The sequence below is a fragment of the Heliangelus exortis genome, chromosome 21 (assembly GCF_036169615.1).
Source record: "Heliangelus exortis chromosome 21, bHelExo1.hap1, whole genome shotgun sequence".
Lineage (NCBI taxonomy): Eukaryota > Metazoa > Chordata > Aves > Apodiformes > Trochilidae > Heliangelus > Heliangelus exortis.
Window position 1 is genome coordinate 4,148,366 of NC_092442.1, and position 21,051 is coordinate 4,169,416.

General features: G+C 43.8%; 1 protein-coding gene across 2 annotated transcripts; it reads left to right on the forward strand.

The window, feature by feature from the left end:
- The first annotated feature begins 321 nt into the window (after positions 1-321).
- LOC139805980 (3 beta-hydroxysteroid dehydrogenase type 7-like) lies at positions 322-18,870 on the forward strand. Of its 2 annotated transcripts, XM_071765016.1 has the most exons (8): positions 322-626; positions 4,485-4,640; positions 7,530-7,638; positions 11,514-11,613; positions 12,212-12,374; positions 13,391-16,702; positions 16,823-17,925; positions 18,545-18,870. In XM_071765016.1, exons 1-6 carry the CDS (start codon positions 407-409, stop codon positions 13,828-13,830), a joined length of 1,188 nt encoding a protein of 395 aa, XP_071621117.1. In that variant the 5' UTR covers positions 322-406; the 3' UTR covers positions 13,831-16,702; positions 16,823-17,925; positions 18,545-18,870. The 2 variants fall into 2 exon arrangements, with proteins under 2 accessions (XP_071621117.1, XP_071621116.1); XM_071765015.1 differs by having other exon boundaries at positions 13,391-17,925.
- The last annotated feature ends 2,181 nt before the right edge of the window (positions 18,871-21,051 follow it).

Genomic DNA, 21,051 nt, shown 5'->3' on the forward strand with positions numbered 1-21,051 from the left:
TGTAGCTTCACACTAAGTGATGGCTGCCCTGAGCACATCTCTGGGACACCCCATCTTCGGGCAGCACCCAGACAAGTACAGGCTGTAACAACTGACAACCCAGCCTGAGGAAAAGGACTGTCCTAAGATGCTGGCATCAAAATTTTGGACTGAAACTGACCACATACTGAGGCAAACTGGAGATGCCCCACTGATCATGGGAGACTATGGTAGAAAGGAAAGGCTCAGTGAGCCCAGAAGTGGCCTGTGTGCAGTATTAGTATGTCTGTGGCCGCACTTGTGTGACTGTGCCAATGAAAATCTGATTTATAAATAGCTGGAGGGAGTTAATGGTCACCCAGTAACATTATATGACAGTTAAACTTTAGACTTAGTTCAGAAAACACACTGGCTGAGAAAGAACTGCATGACAGGATCTTGGCAGCAACCTTCACTCACTCTCTCTACTCCCACTACAACCACAAAAACATCTTCAGAAATGGAGAGAACCTGGGTCTACCTGGTGACAGGAGGATGTGGTTTTATAGGGGAGAAGATCACAGAGATCCTGTCTCAACAAGACTACATCAAAGAAGTCAGAGTTTTCGATTCAGCTGCAAGAGAAGAAGCAGAAAAATGCACCACAGGTAAGAAAAGGGCAGAAGCTTCTCTTTAGCAGCCATAACCCTCCCTTTCAAGACAGCTGGTATTACACTGGAGATGGCAGAGTTACAGGCATAGGGCAGGAACCTGGATTAAACACCTGGATTAAACAGCCTGGATTAAACACCTTCCAGTTCAGAAAGGTTTTTCAGCATAGGACTAAATTAAAGCAATGCAGATCTAGAGTGCCTAACTCCAAGAGATCCATCACAAGGAGGATCTAAGTCCTCACTCAGCAAGCAGTTGTGAGGAGCAACATGTACACCCAGTAGATCACTGAAGCTGCCTGGTTGCCTCTGCTCAACCAGTCTTGACTAAAAGCAAAGGGACAAAAAAAAATCATGCTCCTAAAATGCTTCAGCCACTTAACCAATTCTGAGAAAATTAACAAACAAACCCCCCAAACCTTGACAATAATAGAATCATGCTCACAACCTGTTGCAGATATTGTGAAATAAATGACTTGAAAAAATTGAGAGAAACTTATAGCAGTTCTGTGCTGTACACAAAAAAAAGGAAGAGGTGAGTCTCAGCAAATAAGCCCTAAGATAATTAATTAATCATTTGATCATCTAATGAGAGCTGCCCTCTGATGTTTCACCAGGGTTGATTACAGTAAGATATGTTGGGGGAAAACCACCTGTTTCACATACTCATGCAAAACAAGCCAGTGGTGCTCTGCCTGGTTAATGGTGGGCTGGGCCCCCCTCCCTCTCACTGTCCAGACCTTCAGCCTCCTTTGAATGAGAGAGGAGAACATGATAAGGGAGATCCTATCTGTTAGAAGATATCAATAAAAACAAGATACACTTCAAGCAAGTTAGAAGACTCCCAGGGAAACATCACTATCAAAACCCCTCCCTAGGCAGATGTACTCACCCGACTGGTTTCCCCAGGCTTCAGGTAGCCCATTGCCTTAAAAGCACCCATAACTGAAGAAAACAACTTGTTTAAACCTTAAGAAGCTGTTATAGTCCCTGATCTAGAAGAGGTCTGTGGCCTAACACCACAGAAAAATGAAGCAAAAGCAGCCCTGAGGGGTCATCCCTGTCTCTACCCCAAGGCAGAATCAGCTCGGCCACAACCTTCCTGACAGATGTTCTTCCATCTCATTCCCAAGCCACCTCAGGCACCCAATTTCTGCACTGCCTGTTGGTACAATTTAAACTGCAATTTAAGTCTTTGACTTTTCCTCTAACCTTACAGGTAGGATAGGTTAATACTGTGATTTTTTTACAACAACCTTCATGTTTGAAAATCACCTCCTTCCACTCCTGTTTTCTCCTTGAGGCTAAAATAGCTCTGTGCACTCCTCCACTCTCTGCTCCTCACACTTGCTGTGTCTCTGGGCACTGGTGTTGATCTCTTCTGGAAGAGGGGCACTGAGGTTAGGACATGCCCCCACTGCATGAAGCTGATGGATGGATTCCTTCTGGCCTCTGGTTCTCCCATTTGTACCTGTCAGTACAATTATACCTGCTTCACAGTTGCCAGACCCTGCTGACAGGCAATAGCTCCTGAGCTCTCCTGGCCCAGCTTAATTCTTTCATGAGGACCCATTGCTTCTTTCCTACTCAGCCCAATATCTTCTCTTTGTCCCTATCAATTTTCACCTCTTTGGGTTTTTTTGTCAGGCCCTATTAGTTACGTTCAGCTCATACCTTAAACCTCCAGCACACTTCAAGTCCTGCTTGTTCTGATGCTATCTGCTGATTTGATGAAGAAATATGCCAGTTTCTTGATGAAAACTATAAAAAAGACTCAAATACAGCAATAAGCCCTGGAGAGCCCCAGGGCAGCCGCCTACCACAGCTGGCATTTCCCTGGGAACTGTAACTCAGCCAGCTTTGTGCTCACCCTAATGTGGCTTATTTAGATCATGTTTTACTGTCTTATTTATGAGAATGACACAGAGTTTCCAAAGCCTGTCCAAAATCATGATAGATGACATCGACCTGTACCAGAATATCCATACAGCCTGTTAACTTGTCATAAGAACAAAGGAGATTTATCTGATTTGATTTGTTTTTGACAAATTCATGTCAGCTGCTTCTATTCTCCTTATTACACCACAGGTGCTCACACACATGTCAAGTGTGTGTTCCTGAATTTCCTGGGGTTGAAACCAAGCTGTTCTCTAAATTTCTGGCTCTTCTTTACCTCCTTTCTAAGGAGAGGTGGTTCATCTGCTCTACTGCAGCCTTCCAGTACCTCCCCCAAAAGTTCTCCAAAGTAGCTGATAATGCAACAAAGCTGCAGTGACACCCATCAGCTCTTCAGTGGCCCTGGATAAAGCTCAGAAGGCCTTTCCAATGTGAAAATTTCTCCTGGATGCCTTGTAACCTCCCTGGTTTGGGCTGATCCCTCATCATTCTCTTGATGGTCTTAATTGCACAAGCTGCCTTAAGACAGATGATGAGAAAGAGACCATATAAACACTTCAGCCTGAGGGGTTAGGGTTTTCCCATCACCATTAAGTAGCACCAAAATCCCTCTCATGAGGCTGCTGACACCTCAGAGCTCTGGGAAAGACTTTCAGCAGGAGCATCCTGCTCTGCTTACTCCAGGAAAGTGTATAACCTCTGCTACATGGGCAATGCCTTCCTTCTTTTTCTGCTGTATTCTTGCTTACTCAACTCTGTGCTTTAATATTAAATTAATACTGAAACTCCCATGAGCAAGTCCACCAAATCTTATGTTAATTAAGACATCAGCTTGACCCTTTTGTAGAACTGCCTCTTCCTACATCCCCATGCTTCTTACCAACCATTCTGCTGGCTGCCCTGCTAGCTTGAATTTTGTCCCTCCTTTGACTTCAGGAATAACACTGCTCCTTTACCACCTTGTCCTGGCAGTTGCTCACTGAGCATAACAGATGATGTGACTTCACAGCTGGAGTCACAGCCTCTTCCTTGAGCTCTTCAATATGTATGATCCTTCAGAAATCACTACCCTGATCCCTGGCTGCATGGGGCACCCCAGGAAGCCACAAGTGCAGCAGAGAGGAGATATCTCCTTCCCAAAGCAGTCCTGTTCTTACTACTGCTGTCTGGCTTATTGATAAATCCCCAAGGAGTACAGCATCCTAACCCAAGCTTCTGCCTGGCCTATTTCCAACAAAAGAAAAAGGGAAAAAATACCACCTAAATGCTAGAACACTGTCTCGAAGCAAGAAAATTAGCAGTACATGCAAGAAATAGCCATGTATGGAACAGCTATTTTGAGGGAGAAGAAGGGAGGAAAAATGAGATGAGGGAAAAAACCCCTTCTGAGCAGCTCAAAGGGAGGAATTTCCTATGAAACATTTTGACTTGTTACATTATTTTCCCCTCTCACCTATAGGATTTGTAATTTAAATAAAGCTCTTTTCAATGTCCCTTGAACTTCCCTGGTGTTATTCCCAGCAAGCTCTAAAAATCTTCTGTCTGAAGGAAATGAAGTGTCCAGAACACTGCACTTATTCACCCGTGCCGGAGAAAATCCTGAACCAGCTGCAGCTCCAGGCCAACATTCCATGGTCCTGCTCTCCTTGGATCCATGCTAGAGCTTTGAAGTGACAGACACAGCTATTCTGACCCCCAGTTGATGTAAATTGGCAAAAGTGCTGTGCTGAATTAAACCAGATGCAGATCTGACTTCTTGGGGCTCAAAACCAGGGATGTGTTTTCCCCTGGTGTGATGTATTCAAATGGCATAGTCATTAGAGTGTGCTTCAGCTGGCCCTGCAGAGAAGAAAGCTTTCCAAGCAGGATTCTCATTCTGTAAGAAGGTGAGGATGCTGATTTGTACTTTTTTTTTTTTTTTTTGCTCCCTGCATCTATGGTTATATTATTTTTCTCCAGCTACCACTCATGTGACAGTGATGAAAGGAGACATTCGAGACTACAATCTGCTCCTTGCTGCCATGCGGGGAGTTCACGTGGTTATTCACACAGCTGCTGTTGTGGACTACAGAAACACTGTGCCCTTTTGGGAAATGAGAGCTGTCAATGTTGGGGGTAAGCTCTTTAAAACAAGCAATTAAATACAGCCTTAAATTCCCATGCCTTGGTGTAGGCATACAAGAGGCTATGACAAATGTGTCCTCTCTGATTCAGTGCTCCCTTGACTCCTGAATTTCACACACCACTCTTCTACAAGATGAGAAAGGTGCCTGGGACCTTTCCTTTACCACGGGGATGTTTCTGCCTTTGTCTCTCTCCCCTTGACCAGGGCAGGTCATGCTGCTCCTTTCCATTGCTAAAGCTTCATCTGGGGAAGTGAAATCTGGACTCAGTTATTATGAAGTTATTCTGGTCAAGGGTCTAAGTTTCAATGATAGTACTGAGGTGATCCAGAGGTGCCTATAGTGGTAAGAAACTGTTTAGTGTGTGACAAGGACAGCCATTAAAACTTTACTACTGTTCAAGATAGCTTACAGCTTTCCCATGGAGAACAATCTACCAGTGCAAGACTATTACCAGTTGAACTACATCCACAATATTAAGGGAATGATGTTATTTTAATTATAGTCAAGAGTTCACAACTATTACGTGTCTACAAACCACACATAACAGAGCTCCACAACACTTTCTTCCTATCACCAGCAGCTGATTTCATGTTAGATGCAAGATCTCTGCTTAAAGAAAATTTGTTCATAAATCTAGGAAATAAGCACAGGCTATAAAAATAATGAAATCCCTATTACAGCAGCAATTCCAATGGCACCTCGGGCTCTTAGCTACTAAAACAGTTGTTAACCACAAGGAAGGAATTTTCTATATATTTTTATATATATATATCTCAAACTCAATTACTGCTCAGGGCTCCTGTGATTTGCTGATGCATTCAAGGGCAACATTTACATTTCATCCTTCTTTTCATTGCTGAAGTTGTTTTCAAAACCAGATGCTTTTAAGAGCCTGTACTGTGCATGTGTGCTGAGCTTATTCAGAGCCTGAGGGTGACTGCTGCCTTTTAATGGCTTGGTGAGCTCTTGCTCTGCATTGTCTGTTTGCTAGCAGCAAGGTATTTCAGTGTAGGGAGGTTTTTAGAGAGAGCAGGGAACATTGGGCAGCTCCCCTATTTAGCAAACCAGACCTCTTGCAGATGTTTGTGACATTCCCAGAAAACCCCACACACAAAGTTTTTTCCAACATGACTGTCTGTTTGAGGAGCACAGTTTGAGATGGTTTAGCAGGAGCCTTCTTTTTGGTGACAAACTGTTCTGCATTTCTGCCTCCCCTTGGATGGCTCCCTGAAGTGAGGCTGCTGCCCTAACTACGTCTCATCTTGAACTGAGAGAGTAGTCTGAAGTTTTCTACTAAAATCAGAGCAGGTTAAAAGATCAAAACAAACTGTATTTGATACCTGCTGTAGACTTCATAGAAAAAAAAATAGGGTCAGGACAGGTCAACCATGTAATCCTCTAGCTGGCTCCTCTGCCTAACTCAAGCACACAGGCCACAGAAATTCATCCAATTACTGCCTTAAACCCAACAATTTGTGGCTAAATTGGACTATGCCTTTTCAAAAAGACTTTTGCCTAGAATTAAGGACTGCAAGCTAATGGGTTATCTATCATGTCTTTCTGCAAGGCATAACAATGCTGAAGAGCATTAGTGTGGTTCTGATTAATTACCAGTTTTGGCAAAAATTTACATCTGCTTTGATTCTGTCCTCTGTTCCAACCACTGGCTACTGGATCCAGTTACAGTCTTGTTGACTAGATTGAAGAGCCCTCTTCTGCAAGAATTATTTTCTCCATCTAGTCACTTAAAGACTTTAATTTGTCTTTTTTTTTTTTAAACTGAATGGATTTTAACTCAGCTCTTTGCAGTGACGTTTCTCCACAGGGGTTCTCAGTTAACTTTATATCTAGCAATAGGCTCAAGAAGCAAACTGGTTCTTTTCCACCAGGTTTTTGTATAGATTTATGCCCTCTGAAATGATCCTAAGTGCCAGATTTCCTTGATAAATTCAGATTATACCCTTACCAACTAAGAGAACAGAGAAATCACAGTCCCTCCCCATGCAAGCTCTGCAGCAAGGCTCAAGGGCAGAGCCTGATTATCCAGATATAAATAGGATGGAGACTTCCAGAAACCAACCCTATGAATGGCTCCTTTCAGCTCTGCCTTATCAGATTTGAAGGTCCTCAGTATGCAACCATGTTATTGCTGCTGTCATTGAGGTTCTCAAAGAATCAAGTTGAATCGAAATCATGATGAATGAAAAAACATCCCTAGAAGAGACTTAAACCATTTAAACCATCCCCTCCCTCAAACACCACCAAAAAAACCCAAAACCAAACCCACACAATGGCCCACAAGTTCAGCCAGATCAAACTTTCTTAAATGAAACTATGCTTAAGTTTCATCTGAATTTCACATGGGCTCGTAAGCTGCCCTCACGATTTTGTGTAAAATTTTACAGCTACCAAGAGCCTGCTGCAATGATTTGCATCCTACAGTCATCTGCACAACTTCTGTGGAGCAATATATGAAACTAAAACACCAATCATCCTTTTGCCAGAAGGCTGCAATTCACCATTCAACAGCCTGCTCATGAATAAAAAAAATTGAAACCATGGAGTTTTGCTCTGCTGAGCTGCCAGTTGCCCTTTTTGTTACCAGCTACAAAGTCCAAGTCAGTTGTCAATAGCCATAGAAGTTAAGCCATGTTACAGCTATAGATGTAACTCCTGCTCTCATGTTATAAACCATCCCCTCCTGTGCAAACATCCCTGAGGAACTGCTGCCTTCACCTGTGGCTTTGTATCATTTCAGCCATAAAAAAAGCTGCATCTGTTTCAAGTCAGATTCTCAAGCTTGGAAATCTCTCTTGATTTGTACAATAGGAACAAAGGCAAGGTGGTTAATGTTTGTCCTTCCCAACCTGCCCCACAGGTACTGAAAATGTCTTAAGGGCCTGTTGTGCCCTGAACATCCCCTATGTTGTCTACACGAGCTCCATTGCTGCAGTGGGACCCAACACACGGCAGGAGCCCATGTTCAGGTAAGGCTGAGCAAATCTTCTCCAGCACTCTGGATTTCTGGTTAAACAAGAAAATGGACAACCTTGCTCCTCTAAGCCAGAAAATCAGTTTCAGATAAGGTCTCTTGCTTACAGTTGGTGATCAGTCAAGCTGCACCCTGCTGTTGGGTCAGTTTTCACTCTCTCCTCACTTTGAGTCAATCCAAAGGGTGGGTGATGCTCTGCTGTTACCAACCCACTCCCTCCTCAGCTCCACTGTGTGTTGCTGGCAAGCCTGTACCCAGCTTTCACTATCAAATGTGGCTAAATGCATACAATTTTAGCAGTTTCACAGAAAAAAGTTGCCCACATAGTCTTAGGAGACAGATGCCTTTGGTCTGAAGCTGCCCTGCAGTATTCATGTGTGCTTAAATACTTGTGTGAGCTGGATCTGATCTGTACATTGCACTCTGTTATCTCTCAATCCTTTTTCCTGGCAATATGTTCACATGGGCTAATTCCTGGACTTTACACTTCTGGGCCTTATGCTCAGCTCATGTCTTCTGTATGGGGCTCCTCTGAGACTGACCCACAGCCCCAGAAGAAGCAGAGGTTTAGAAAACCTGTGGTGAAGGTGGGATATGGAGCAATACAAAGACAGTGGTCAACATAGATTTGGAGGGGTGGGGGGCTTTTAGATCTTTGATATTCAGAACTGACTTTCACAATCAGCATTTGGATATCTTTTGTATTCATGAGGCAATGGTGCTTGTACCTTGAGAACTGAGCTGGTATTTCTGAAGGCCAGGAGCTGAAGTTTTAGCTGATGTCAAGTAGGGATGGGTGCAGCCTGCTATGTACCATGGAAAGGCTCCTTGCTGATTTCAAGCATGGCTGAAGCCATACAGACTGCTCAAACTGTGGAAACTTGTGTGCAAGGGGAACTGGCTCTAAGTCAAGTTCTGTCTCTACAGGCAACCAGTCTAGACACAGCTGGCCTCAGTAACTTGGCTCTAGAAATCTGAGCCCAACTAGAAAAGGCTGCTTAAGGAATAACTTAAAATAACCTAAAAGCCTAAATTTCATACTTTCAAGTTAGTTAAGGCATAACCCAGTTCATTTGGAAAGTGTTTAAGCACCCAAGTCTGTAGAATAAATGTCTGGCTTATGAAAAAGATCCATGAGAACAATAAACCTCAATCCACTTGGGACCTGAGCACTAAAGACCCTGTGTCACTGAAAAGCTATGGTATTTGGTCACTAGCATATCTAAATTTCTAAAAATAATGTAGATACAGACACATCCTTGTTTAGTATTTTAGTCCCATGACTTTAAGAGATAAATGTTCACAGATGCCTTGACAAATCTACCCCAAGCCATGCGTGTGAGGACAGTCCTTTGGCTTTTAATGATGGCACAAACAGGCACAAGGAAAAATTCATCCAGGCTGATGCTCAGAGAGATACACATCAACATTCAGCACCCACCAACTCCAGTTCTTACTCACCACAAATACAAATAAAACCACCAGCAAGAGCCTTGAAGTCATTTTGCAGAACACACTCAGGCTCTCCCATCATGCTGGGAGGAAGCCTGAGAGTGGTCCTCCTTCTCCAGTGATTTTGTTTTTAAATTAAGAGAATTAGAGAATGTAAAAGGAGCAAATGGTCAGAGCCCAGTATGAAACTACACTGCTTGTCTCAATAGGGAGCCCAGTTATGACCAGAAGGCAGCAGAAATAAATGTGTTCCAGACTGAAAGCACAGACAATGTGATTTTCCCCTTCCTCCTCAGCTCCCCTCATCCCCACCCAGTCTATTCTGCTCTTCTTCCTCAGTCCATGATCCTACCTGCCTGGCTTTTTTTTTCTTCTTTTCTATTCCTCTTCTCCATGATTCCCCATATAATTTTATTTAACTCACTTTTACGTGCTTGGGAATTGATGCAGACAAAGCATGATTAATCTCTGGACATGGTGATGGGTGCAGGGATAATGCTCACACCTCAGCATCCGACAATAATAGAAAATGCCTCTGTCAGTCTCAATCCCTCTGAGACAGCCACTGCTGAGATACCTTCTGACAATGCTGCTCCAGTCTTATTAGCGTTCAGTTATCTGTGATCATTTTGAAAAGCAAGAGCATTATGCTGAGCTCTTTGTTACTACCGAGCTTCAAAAGGGGTGGGGGAAGACAAACAGGAGCAGAGCTCTGCAGCCCAGGAACAGCAGGCAGGTTTGCTCCTTTGTGAAGCTGCTGCTGCTGCTTACAAGCTTTGCAAGACAAAAAATGAATTTGGATTAAAAAACCCAAGAAAGCAATTAAAACTAGAACTTGTAGATAACCTCCTAATTGTCTTGGGTCTCTCCTGGGCTTAAAACAAACCACGCACAATCAATCTTTTGTCTCGCTTGTTTTCTGGTTTTTCTCTTGCTCATCACCCATAAGCACAGGCAAGGGGAGGATGGTTTTGTGATAAAAGCCTGGGTACATGAGGAAACTGTATTTCTGATGCTCCTGACTGATTGCTGTTGCTGCAGCACATGAAGGCCCTGATCTCAGCTGGGGTATCTGACACACAAGATACCAAACTGCCAAACAGGCAAGAGAAAAGCAACAAGATTATCCATTTTACACATGGAGATCTGTGTACAGAAAAGAGTACGCAAGTTGCCCAAGGTCAAGCATGGAGCCTGAGTCAGAACTTGCTCTCCTGAGACCCAGTGTCTGACAAAACAAGCTCTGCTGCATGAACTCATCACAGGCCACTTAACCCTTCCAAGAGCTGCATATCTGCAGAAGGAGCATGATAATTCTTCATTGCCTTGTGTGAGGATACTCCATGGCAGGCAGAGTCTGGTGCTTGCCTAGGGTGAATTTCTCTAGGAGAGCAAAACACAGAGTAAATGAATTTTAAAATGTGAAGTCTCCTGCAGTACACACAGAGAGAACAAGCCTACCCATGCTAGGCATGGCAGCAAGGGGGCAAGTGGCCACACAGTTTTATTGGATGTTCCTTCCCAGTGCTTCAAACAAGGTTTCTTCCTTCCCCAGCTCCTCCAGAGCCCACTGAATCTGCTTGACTGAATCCTGCAATGGACTAAAGTTGATCTAGAGCCATTAGGACAGGACACCAGTGTCCTGGTGGGGGACTGAGCTGCTCTCTTGGTTCTCTCTGGAATTATTTTAGGGCCTGTGGAGCCTGTTACATGTTAAGTCCCATGGGCTTTCTTCCTTGCAGCTGTAAGTTAGGAGGATGAGGAGCAGACTGTTTTCCATAGTGGAAACCAAGTGTCCCCAGTGGGTCTGTGAGCCCTGCTTGCCCTTAATCATAGGTCCACTTTGCTCTTCTCTTCAAGCATAACTTAATAGGGGAGATGAAGGAATAATCCCAGCACAAACACACTGATTGCAACTTTTTCAAGAGATCATTGGCACCGGCAAATGACTCCCAGCTCTAATCAACCCTGTGAAGAAAATTAGGCAGCAGCTTCTCCTTTTAGTTTATCACTCATGAGAGGCTTTTCTCTACCTCTAATGAAAAAATGAAGTAGGATTGCTCTCATTTTCCTGCCCTCCATTTTCTTGTGCTCTTTCCACCTTGTTCAGCCACTTGTGAGCTGCTTGAAAAGGTAACTCCACTGCCTTCTAATTTGCCTGCCAGAATATTGTTTGCTTCAATTCCACTATTACACAAAACCAAATTCAAACATAAAATTGCCCTCATATAAACCTGCCTATGAACACCCAGAGCTTCCTGGTATTTCTTGAGGCCTTCTTTCTCCCAAGCTGCAGTACGGATCTCGGGTTCATAGAAATCACTGGAGAGCAGGGACTGCTGACTAAATCACACTGTGACAAATGTGTCCCTGTGCTCCACTCCATGGTCACTCACTGTCTCTCACAATCTATTTCAGAGGAACTGAGGACACCAAATACAGTGGGGAAGTGGAGCTGCCTTATGGGAAGACAAAGGCCATGGCAGAAAAACTTGTATTGGAAGCCAATGGAAAAAAGGTATAGAAACCAATGGAAGCATCCCTGGTGTCACAGCACAGGGTGGATGGAAGGAGAGAGCTGGTTACTAAGACCCCACAACTCGTATATGTGAAGCCAACTACTGCCTGTCCTTGATGCACAAACCACACTGCTCTAAGCTTACCAAAGCCTGATGTTTCCCCATCATTGGGAAGCTGCCACAACCTGGCAAGATCAAAAGGTGCTGCCTTTTGAGCCTGTGCTTTAACTCCACCAGGAGGAGTGTGAGTTTGGAAAGAGCAGTCTTAAACTAGGGCATAAGAAACCAGGTTGCAAACATTCATTTGTACATCACAGCATCAGAGAGCAGTAATGCCACTGGCACCCTCCAGCTCTCAGTGAGCACCACATTGGTGCAGGTCTGCTATGACAGGAAAAAGAAAAAAACCAAACTGTACAACTCCCTGTGTTGTTAGGGACCTAAACCAGGCCTTAGCTGGCCAGATCCCCTCTGCAAAGGTTGACACCTCTAGCCTGCTGTTCCCAGGTTTTGGTTTTATCTGGCAGACCCAACACCACTGTGGAAGATTTCATCTCTGAATCCATCACTCACAAACATCCCTCCCTGATTTTACAGCTGAGCAACGGAGGTAAACTGACAGCCTGCATCATCCGTGCAAACACAGTGTATGGGGAGAAGGCAACATTTCTTCAGGAGTTATATTTGTCAGCCAAAGCCAGGAATGGAGTGTTGAACTACCTAGAGCCTGAAAACACAGAGAGAAATTACACCTACGTGGGTGAGTGAGTGAATGATTGATCTCTTTGCTACCAGGCTGCTTCCAACACAGGGGATTTTACATGTCTGCTTAACTATACTCTTCCAGGACAGAGAGATGAGTTTGGAAAATGAGTACAAATATTTGTATGTGGACCTAGGCTGGCTAAAAGAATTTTAAAAACAGTTGTTTACATTCTACTGTTTTTCCTGGGAAGAGTTTTCTTTTTTTTCCATTTTTTCTTCCCCTCAACATAGCAGAAATGTTTAGCAAACTGAAAAAAACAAAAAAGGAGCAGAAAAAGGATAGATCTAATGTTTCTTTTTCTACTTACACATTTCAAGAGATATATGGGGGAGAGAGAAAATTGGGCAATATTTTAAAAATGCTTTTTGTTTGAAAAAACACTCAATTTCCTCTTCATTCTGATAAATTAAACCAACATGACTTGTAAAATTCCTTGCAAAACCAGCTGTACTACGTAACTGATTTTAACAAGAACAAGCAGCTATTCACAAAACCTATAGTAAGAGTTTGTTGTGGCACTGAATGCATTTTGGGGAGTATAAGTCACTCTTAAATCATGCAGGGTTATAGATATTTCAGTGCAGTACACTTACATGTCTTTTTCCAAAAGTGCAGATAACAGTAGTTTGGAAATGCTGTTAGAGAAGAATCAGCCCGAGATAAATCAAGTGACTTCTTCAAAGGCTCACAGCAGAGCCAGGAATAAAACCCTCGAGCACTGCCTCCCATTCATCCTGCTCTCACTACAAAACCCTGCCCTTTCCCTTCACATGAACCACTATCACAAGGCACATTAATTGTCCAGCTCAAAGGGGAGAGCAAAGGTTTGAAGTATCTTAGAGGTCTGGATTAACTACTCAGTCTCTCTGTGGTACAGCTGAGTAACATGACAAGTGCTTTCCCTACTCCACAGCACTGAAGGTGGCAGACCCAACGTGCTCACTCTACAGTAAACAGGAAAACTGAGCTCTCCCTGAATACCCGCTTCTCTCCCATTCATCTTTCTCCAGGGAATGTTGCATGGATGCATGTTCTTGCAGCAAGGAACTTGCAGCTGAAACCAGATTTACTCGCTGGACAAGTGTATTATTCCTATGATGACACTCCAACAAGAAAAGGTTTTCTGATAAGGCATCAGCTGTTGTCCTCTATGGACCCCACAGTGCAACTGGGCTCCCACATCCCTTACTGGAAGATGTGGTTACTGATACAATTGCACAGGATAATCAAGGTCATCTTGTATCCTTTCTGGAAGCCACAGCCCTTCCTAAACTTGCCTTTACTGAACACCATAGTCACCACCTTCTCCTATGAGACAGACAAAGCCTCCAGGCATTTTGGGTACAAACCCCTCTTCACCTGGCAAGAGAGCAGGCACAGAACTGCACAGTGGCTGAAGGCAGCTGTGGGGAACCTGGAACCCCCCCAGCTTCATGAAAAGAACAACTAAGCACCATGTTTGGAGTAAGGAAAGTCCTTATCACAACAGGTTTTATCAGAACTTCACAACGGGTACAGATCTTTGGCAGAAATTTTGCAAACACTGAGAAATCCTGGTACAGCAACACGGAAAGAGCAAAACTCCCAGGGTGTAAGTGCACACCCTTGCCATGCCAACAACTCAGCTCTTCTTAAGGATCATATGAAACACCAGGGTGCATTGGCAAAGATCTTCTCACAGGTCCATGAACACAGATGCAGAACTTGTTGGCTTCACTCATTCCCATGGTGTTACCACTCCATGAGTGATTGCTCGTGGGAACAAGAGACAGGTTCACATTGAGATGGTGCAGAGCAAACACCTTTTTGATAAAACTACTCAAGCAATTTTGCTTGACAGACTGATGGGCTTTCATTTATTTCCATGCCCAGCAAATGGACCTCTCCTTTGTCATGGTCCCAGGCAGCTGGTTGGATGGCTGTACCTGGCTCATACATTCAGGGGGTCTTCAGTGATAATTTTGGGGAAGATAAGTAAAGTCCAGCAAGTTCTTGATCTGTTTTAGGGTTTAATAAAAAGAAGAAATAATTCCCTTTTCTACAGCTACCTTTTCAAGGTGCTTCCTGTTATTTTTAAGATGTGGAATATTATATCTGTTTTGAAATAGTCTCCCTGTAAAAAGAAACTTCCAATGTCTTGTGCTAACAATGCACAGGCTTGACCTTCTGACTGTATGGATGGAGACTGATGTCTACCAGCTTGCAGGGGGGATTCATGTAATTCATAACTCAAATTCTCATCTCACGGCTCTCTAGCAGCAAAGCAAATAAAATGAAAGCCCATGTTCAGCCACCACACTGGCAGACAACAAATCCAGTGAAAGCCTTAGGGGCTGTGATTATTCTAAATAACATCTGAACTTCAGGAGGAAGAGGTCATCTCAACTCATTCCATGGCAATGGAGATACACAGTCCATCCAGGAGCAGTATTTCACAGATATTTCCCCAACACAGATGGGGCAGGCACTGCCAGAAGATTCACAATAAAACTGGGGTTTGTATCAGTTTTTCAGCTTCTCTATTTTTAAGATATTCACAGAGACCTGTAAACCTACATTAAGCACAAGGGAGATTTCAGATTTCACTTGAGTTTGGAGGAATGGGATGTACAATAGTGGTTCAAATCTAAACTTAATTCTGTTGGTATAACACCTCTGTGTTCTGTAAGTATGAATCCATCTCCTGAGTTTTCCTACAGTAAAACTGTACACATGTACAAATAAAAGCTTATTTTAATTACAAGTGCCCTAATCCTCCTGGAAAAAGCAAGTCACAGTAATTATCCAGGAAAGAAAACAAAGCAATATGGTGTCAGTTGCCAAGTTAACCTCACTGAAATTCTCACAAGAGAATTCTTTGGAAAAGGAGCTTAAAAATCAAACATCGCTTGCTCTGGTAACTCCTTAAGAATTTCATATGACAAATAAATATTGGGGAAAACCACTGCAATCTTCTCATAGTGAATTTGGGAAGGTGAAGTAAAGTTATCAGTTCCCTGCTTTTTTTTCTTCCTATTTGCACTGGGAGGTTTTTAAGAGAGGGAGTAATAAGATTGCTGGCTTTACTATTTTATTAAAAATTAACTTCGCAATTTTTTGCCATGATTCAAATGGGAGATGACAGCTCGCTAAGAATTTGACGAAGAAATACACACCCAATTTCTCATGTGCATTGCCAGAGCTCTGCCCCAGTGTAACAACGTTGACCTCAACAGGTTTTAACGTTTCAGAAACCTTGGGTTTTAGCTTGCCAAAAAGGAGCCACAGGGTGGAGCTGCAAGTCTGTGAGACAGGTACCTTCCCCTCACCAGTTACAGCAGCTTGTGCTTCAGATGGTTTTTTTATGAGCATTGGAAAATTATTGGTAGATCTGCCCAGCCAGGGAGGGGTTAGCTGACCACCCGGGTTTGTCCTCAGTCTGTGGCACTCGGGGATTTGGCCTTTCTTCAGCTGGCTGGGTGCAGCCACCACTTTATCTTCACGTAGTCATGAAATCAGGAGGAAATTATTTTTCCGCTCAGAACTCATAAGAAAAGAAGAAAAGTTTGCTTTCTATTTTTAAAAATAGAATTAAATATGGTACTCTGACCTATGAGAAAACTTGCCTAATATAAGAGCTCATGCAGTCAGTCTCATTCAGAGCCCTTGGTACATTCCTCTGTGGGATTTGAAGCTGCTGAAGGTATCAGATGGGACAGTTGTCAAGAGCCAATCCTATCCCAGAGATCAACACTTTACAAGCTTGCCTGCTCTCAGAAACTGTGCTGGGAACTTCATCATACTTTTGTTCCTGTCCTGCTCATCATCACCTATGGTTTTGATGATTATCAGGATGCAGATGACATCGAAGATAAGGAGCAGAGATTTTTAAATGTAGTTTAGAGCAGGATTTTTCAAAAGGATCCGAATCAGTTGGCTGCTTACTTTTTCTTAACCCTACCCACCTCCCAAGCTTTGTCAAGAGAGGATTCCCTGCTCTTGGTAGAAGTGGGGGGAAAAGTTAGCCAGCAAAGTCTCTGTGCAGTTTTCCAAAAAGATGAGTAAGCTTCCTTTGGCTGCCCTGCATTTTGGCTCCTCCAAGCTAATACTGCTGCAGACTTCCTGTTAGATCCTTGATTTTATCAGATTCTAACTTGTTTTCTCCTGGCAATGCTTTAATTCTTTCTACTGCAATGGGCTGTCATTGACTTTTCTTTTCAGGGTCTCAGCCTTATTATGTAACAGCAGCAGCAAAAAAAGAGAGAAAAAAAAATATTTCAGATCTGTTTCTACTTCTGGAGAGGAGCCTTTGTGCACAATTACTCATCCAAGAGATTCAGCAGGTATAACTGCTTCCCCCAGGGGCTCCATTATATAATTGGATTTCAGCCATACAAATTAAATCCTATCTTACCCCTAAGTTAAGCCAGGCAGTAAGTATTTAATGCTAATATCCCTGACAGGGAGAAGCAGAGATGAAGCACAGAGGAGAGAGATGCACACATTCTCTTCCAAAGGAGCAGGGAGGATGAGCAAGGAGTGCAGTGACAGACACCTGCTATATTTTAAACATGGTTAAAACTTCCCCAGCACAAGCCAGGGTGTCTGCTGGAGTTGTCATCTGAGCTGGAACGTGGTTCAGCCTCCGTTTTCCATCCTCTGATGTTCCCATGTGAGCACCAAGCATTCACCCCCCTCAAACACTCACAGAGACACTTCCAAGAGCCACAGGCCTAACCCTGTTTGAGTTTCTATGGAAGCCTCTGTTCTTGTGCAATGTCTGCAGGAAGCAAGTTTAGTAATATTGAAACTCAAGCCAAACACACAAGCAAGCAAAGAATCCTCAAATTAAAAAAGAAAATCTCAACTGAGTTACTCATTCATCTGCATTTTCTGTTGCGTTTTGTCTTCTCCTGGCATGTTTCTTTTAGACAAAGCCCTCTGGGCAGAGACCATCTCTTTTGGTGTCTGGTTCATCAGTCACATAGTTAGTACAGAGTAATAAAGGGAAATAGATTCATGGTAGGAGTTAAACCAGTCAGTCTGGTACTGTAATTGGAACATAATCTCATATTGACAGTATTTAACACAGGATGCACAGGGAACAGATGGCAGCACGCCAAGCCTCAATCCTTCTGCAAATATTGGAAAGATATTTTCCAAGTCCAGCTCCTGAACCTCATCTCCAGTGTCAAAAGTTTTGCCTCCCACAATGGGCCTAGATCCACTCACTAATGCTGTTCAGAGCCCACCCCATTGCTGTGCTCCTGAGTTTGCAGACAGCCTGGCTAACAGTGATGCTATTCATAGAACCATAGAATGGTTTGGGTTGGAAGGGACCCTAAAAATCACCCAGTTCCAACCCCTCTTCATGGGCACGGACACCTCTCACCAGCCCAGGTTGCTCCAAGCCCCATCCAACCTGGCCTGGAACACTGCCAGGGATGGAGCAGCCACAGCTTCCCTGGACAACCTGGGCCAGGGGCTCACCACCCTCATAGTGAAGAATTTCTTCCTAATGTGTGACCTAAATCCCCCCTCCTCAAGTTTTCAGCCATTTCCCCTTGTCCTCTCACTGCACACCAATATTGCCAGCAATCCTACAAACACTTCAAGAGAGATTTTAAAAAGCACCTGGGTCAAAACTCCCTGACATCCATTGGTACAAGCACCCAAACCTCTCCAGACACCCCTGAGCCTCTTCCACACAGAGATGCTGCCTGTGACACCAGACACCCACCCAGGTGCCCTTCCAGTGTCCAAGATGCCCACCAGCATGTAGGGCTGCTGCTTCTTCCATCTCTCAAATCTTCAGTCCCACAATTAACTTACAAGGACACACTGGCAGGTCAGTTCTTCCTTTCTCTAAGCCTGAACTGCTGAGCTAGAGCAGGTGAAGGAGAGCAAATGCATTTTTGACCTCCCAGCAATCTTACTGACCTTATAGCAACTTTCCAATATCTGAAGGGAGCCTACAGGAAAGCTGGGGTAGGGCTTTTTGACACTGGAGTGCAGTGACAAGACAAGGGGAAATAGTTTAAAACATGAAGAGGGGGATTTAGGTCAGACATTAGGAAGAAATCCTTCACTATGAGGGTGGTGAGACCCTGGCACAGGTTGCCCTGAGAAGCTGTGGCTGCTCCATCCCTGGAAGTGTTGAAGGGCAGGTTGGATGGGGCTTGGAGCAACCTCGGCTGGTGAGAGGTGTCCCTGCCCATGCAGAGGGGTTGGAACTGGGTGATCTTTAAGGTCCCTTCCAACCCAAACTCAAATCATTCTATAATTATGTCCTAGGTGCATCTTATGGGATGGAGGGTGAGGGACTATGTGCAGACACAAACTCTCCTTTCCAAGGGTAAGGGAGAAGCATACCATACTTCTTATATCTGCTACAGGAAGTTAAAATTTATTTTTCTCTATTCCAGCAATTAATTCCCATTAATCAGCCTACTGCACAATGCTGCCCTATAATTCACAAGTTTTATGTATTATATTAATAAACTTGCACATATATTTTTATGTGATTTTTATTTAATTGAATTCCAAGGAGATTTATCTGCTTGGTTATTAATAAATCTTAATATGGCCTATAACACTCAATTTATATTTAATTAACCTGCAATAACTGCCTTGTAAAATGTAAATTAAATGCTTTATTTTTCCAGGCATATAACCTTAAATCAAAGTTTTCATTCTACCAGCAAAGCAAAAAAGAGTAGGGGTAAAAACAAGACTGCAGGAAAGCAAACCTTAGACCTAAAAGTATCAGATATTTAAAAAGGTTCACACTGGAAACTGGACCCAGGCTCTGTAGCCAGTTCCTCTCCTGAGCAAGTACTTTTCCACTGTATCCCCACCTTTAAATATCACAAGGATCAGGGTGGATTTAGGTGAAACATCAAAATCTTGGGAGGCCTGAGGAGTAGTAATCAGAATCTGAGGCACCCATTAGTAACAATAAGGTTCCAAATTCCCATAGGTATTGTGGTATTTGGCATTTTTCTTAAAGTTTTAGCTGGTATAGTCACATCAAATGGGAACATCAATTTTCATTTAAAAATTAAAAAAAAAAAAAAAAAAGATGTTAAAGCCCTTTGATAGGGGAAGAACTTTCCAAGCCTGAATGTCAAAGGCATGAGAACTGAGACAAAAATACATAAAATCTGATCCTTATCTTGAAAAGTATCAGAACTTTTTGAGACTTGAAATGTTTGAAAACTGGGAGGTGGCAACAAATGATCAAAACAGCCTTTACAAGAAAAGATGAGAACAGTCCAAATTATATTTTAAGATCAAACTGTTCTCCTTCCCCTCCCCTAGCAATTTACATAGATCTACATTAAATACTGCAAACTGCAACAACAACTGGTTCTGGTTTCAAAACGAGGATACCTACCTACCTTTGCAAACTGATTTGAAAACTTCAGGAGAGTATGCCTGCCTCAAACTGAGCAGCTTCTTAAGTTTTACTGCCATAGCATCCAAACGCAGTGTATCTTTCCTTTTTTTAATGCACAGAGTGACAAATCAGTCTTATTTTATTAAATAGGGTATCACAGGATCAGTCATAGTGGTTTGGGCTGGAAGGGACCTTAAAGATCATTGAGTCCCAACCCTCTGCCATAGGCAGGGACACCTCCCACCAACCCAGATTGCTCCAAGCCCCATCCAACCTGGCCTGAGACACTTCCAGGGATGGGACAGCCACAGCTTCTCAGGGCAACCTGGGCCAGGGTCTCACTACCCTCACTAGAAAACATTTCTTCCTTGTATCCAACATAAATCTCCCCTCAATCTGCTAAAAAATGTTCCCCCTCATCCTATTGCTACGTGCCCCTCTTAGATGCTCCCCCCAGCTTTCCTACAGCCCCCTTAGGCATTGGAAGGTCCTCTAAGGTCTCCTCCAGACCTCTCCAGGCTGTTCAACCCCAACTATCCCAGCCTGGCTCCAGAGCAGAGCTGCTCTTCTTCCTGGCCTCCTCTGGATTCACTCCAGCAGCTCCATGGCCTTCTTATGTTGGGGACTTCAAAACTGAACACAGAAGCATCTGTACTTTTTTCTTGGTTTAATGACTTTTTAAAAGTGAGACAACAAAAAACCTTGAGGAAAAGCTCCTAATTGAAGCAGCCAGGGTAATCAGCAGCCTAATTTCTCATTGCCAGAGGGTGGAATGGGAAAACCTGCAGAGTGACAGGACATGGAGGCTGGGCTGGTAGTGCTGGCCAGGAGCTTCTCTTTGCTGTCATGAAGATTGACTTCCACGGGCTCCACCACCACACAACTCTGCCTCCTCTGCTTCCACCAGTCCTGCTGCCACGCCTGCTCTCTCCTCCAGCAACATCGGCGGCTGACCACATAGCGGCTCTGTGACCACCTCTTGCCAGGCATCTTCTTCTGAGAGTGCCTCAAAGTGCTTCTGGAGCATCTGTCAGGGCCAGATCCTGAGGTCTCTGGGTCTACATTGCCTGGCAGTGAGGTGGTTTGTGACATCAGGAGGCCATTGTGATGGTGAGGCATGTGGCTGGGTATGGCTGTTAGGGGAACAGGGGGTTGTGGCCTGAAAGATGCCCTAATGTGGAAGAAGGAGGAGGCTTGGGGAGGCAAAGAGCCCCTTTCCTAGGGATCTACCTCCTGCTGTGCCATTCTGCTGCCCCTTGGGCCCAGGGACTGCCCTGCACCTCTGCTGGTATG

What these genes read in the sequence shown, in the direction of transcription:
- LOC139805980 (XM_071765015.1), top strand. Translation starts at nt 407, where the DNA reads ATGACAGGATCTTGGCAGCAACCTTCACTCACTCTCTCTACTCCCACT. An exon ending in CGGCAGGAGCCCATGTTCAG is followed by an intron (nt 7,639 to 11,513) that starts GTAAGGCTGAGC and finishes AATCTATTTCAG; the next exon opens with AGGAACTGAGGACACCAAAT. An exon ending in TGGAAGCCAATGGAAAAAAG is followed by an intron (nt 11,614 to 12,211) that starts GTATAGAAACCA and finishes CTGATTTTACAG; the next exon opens with CTGAGCAACGGAGGTAAACT.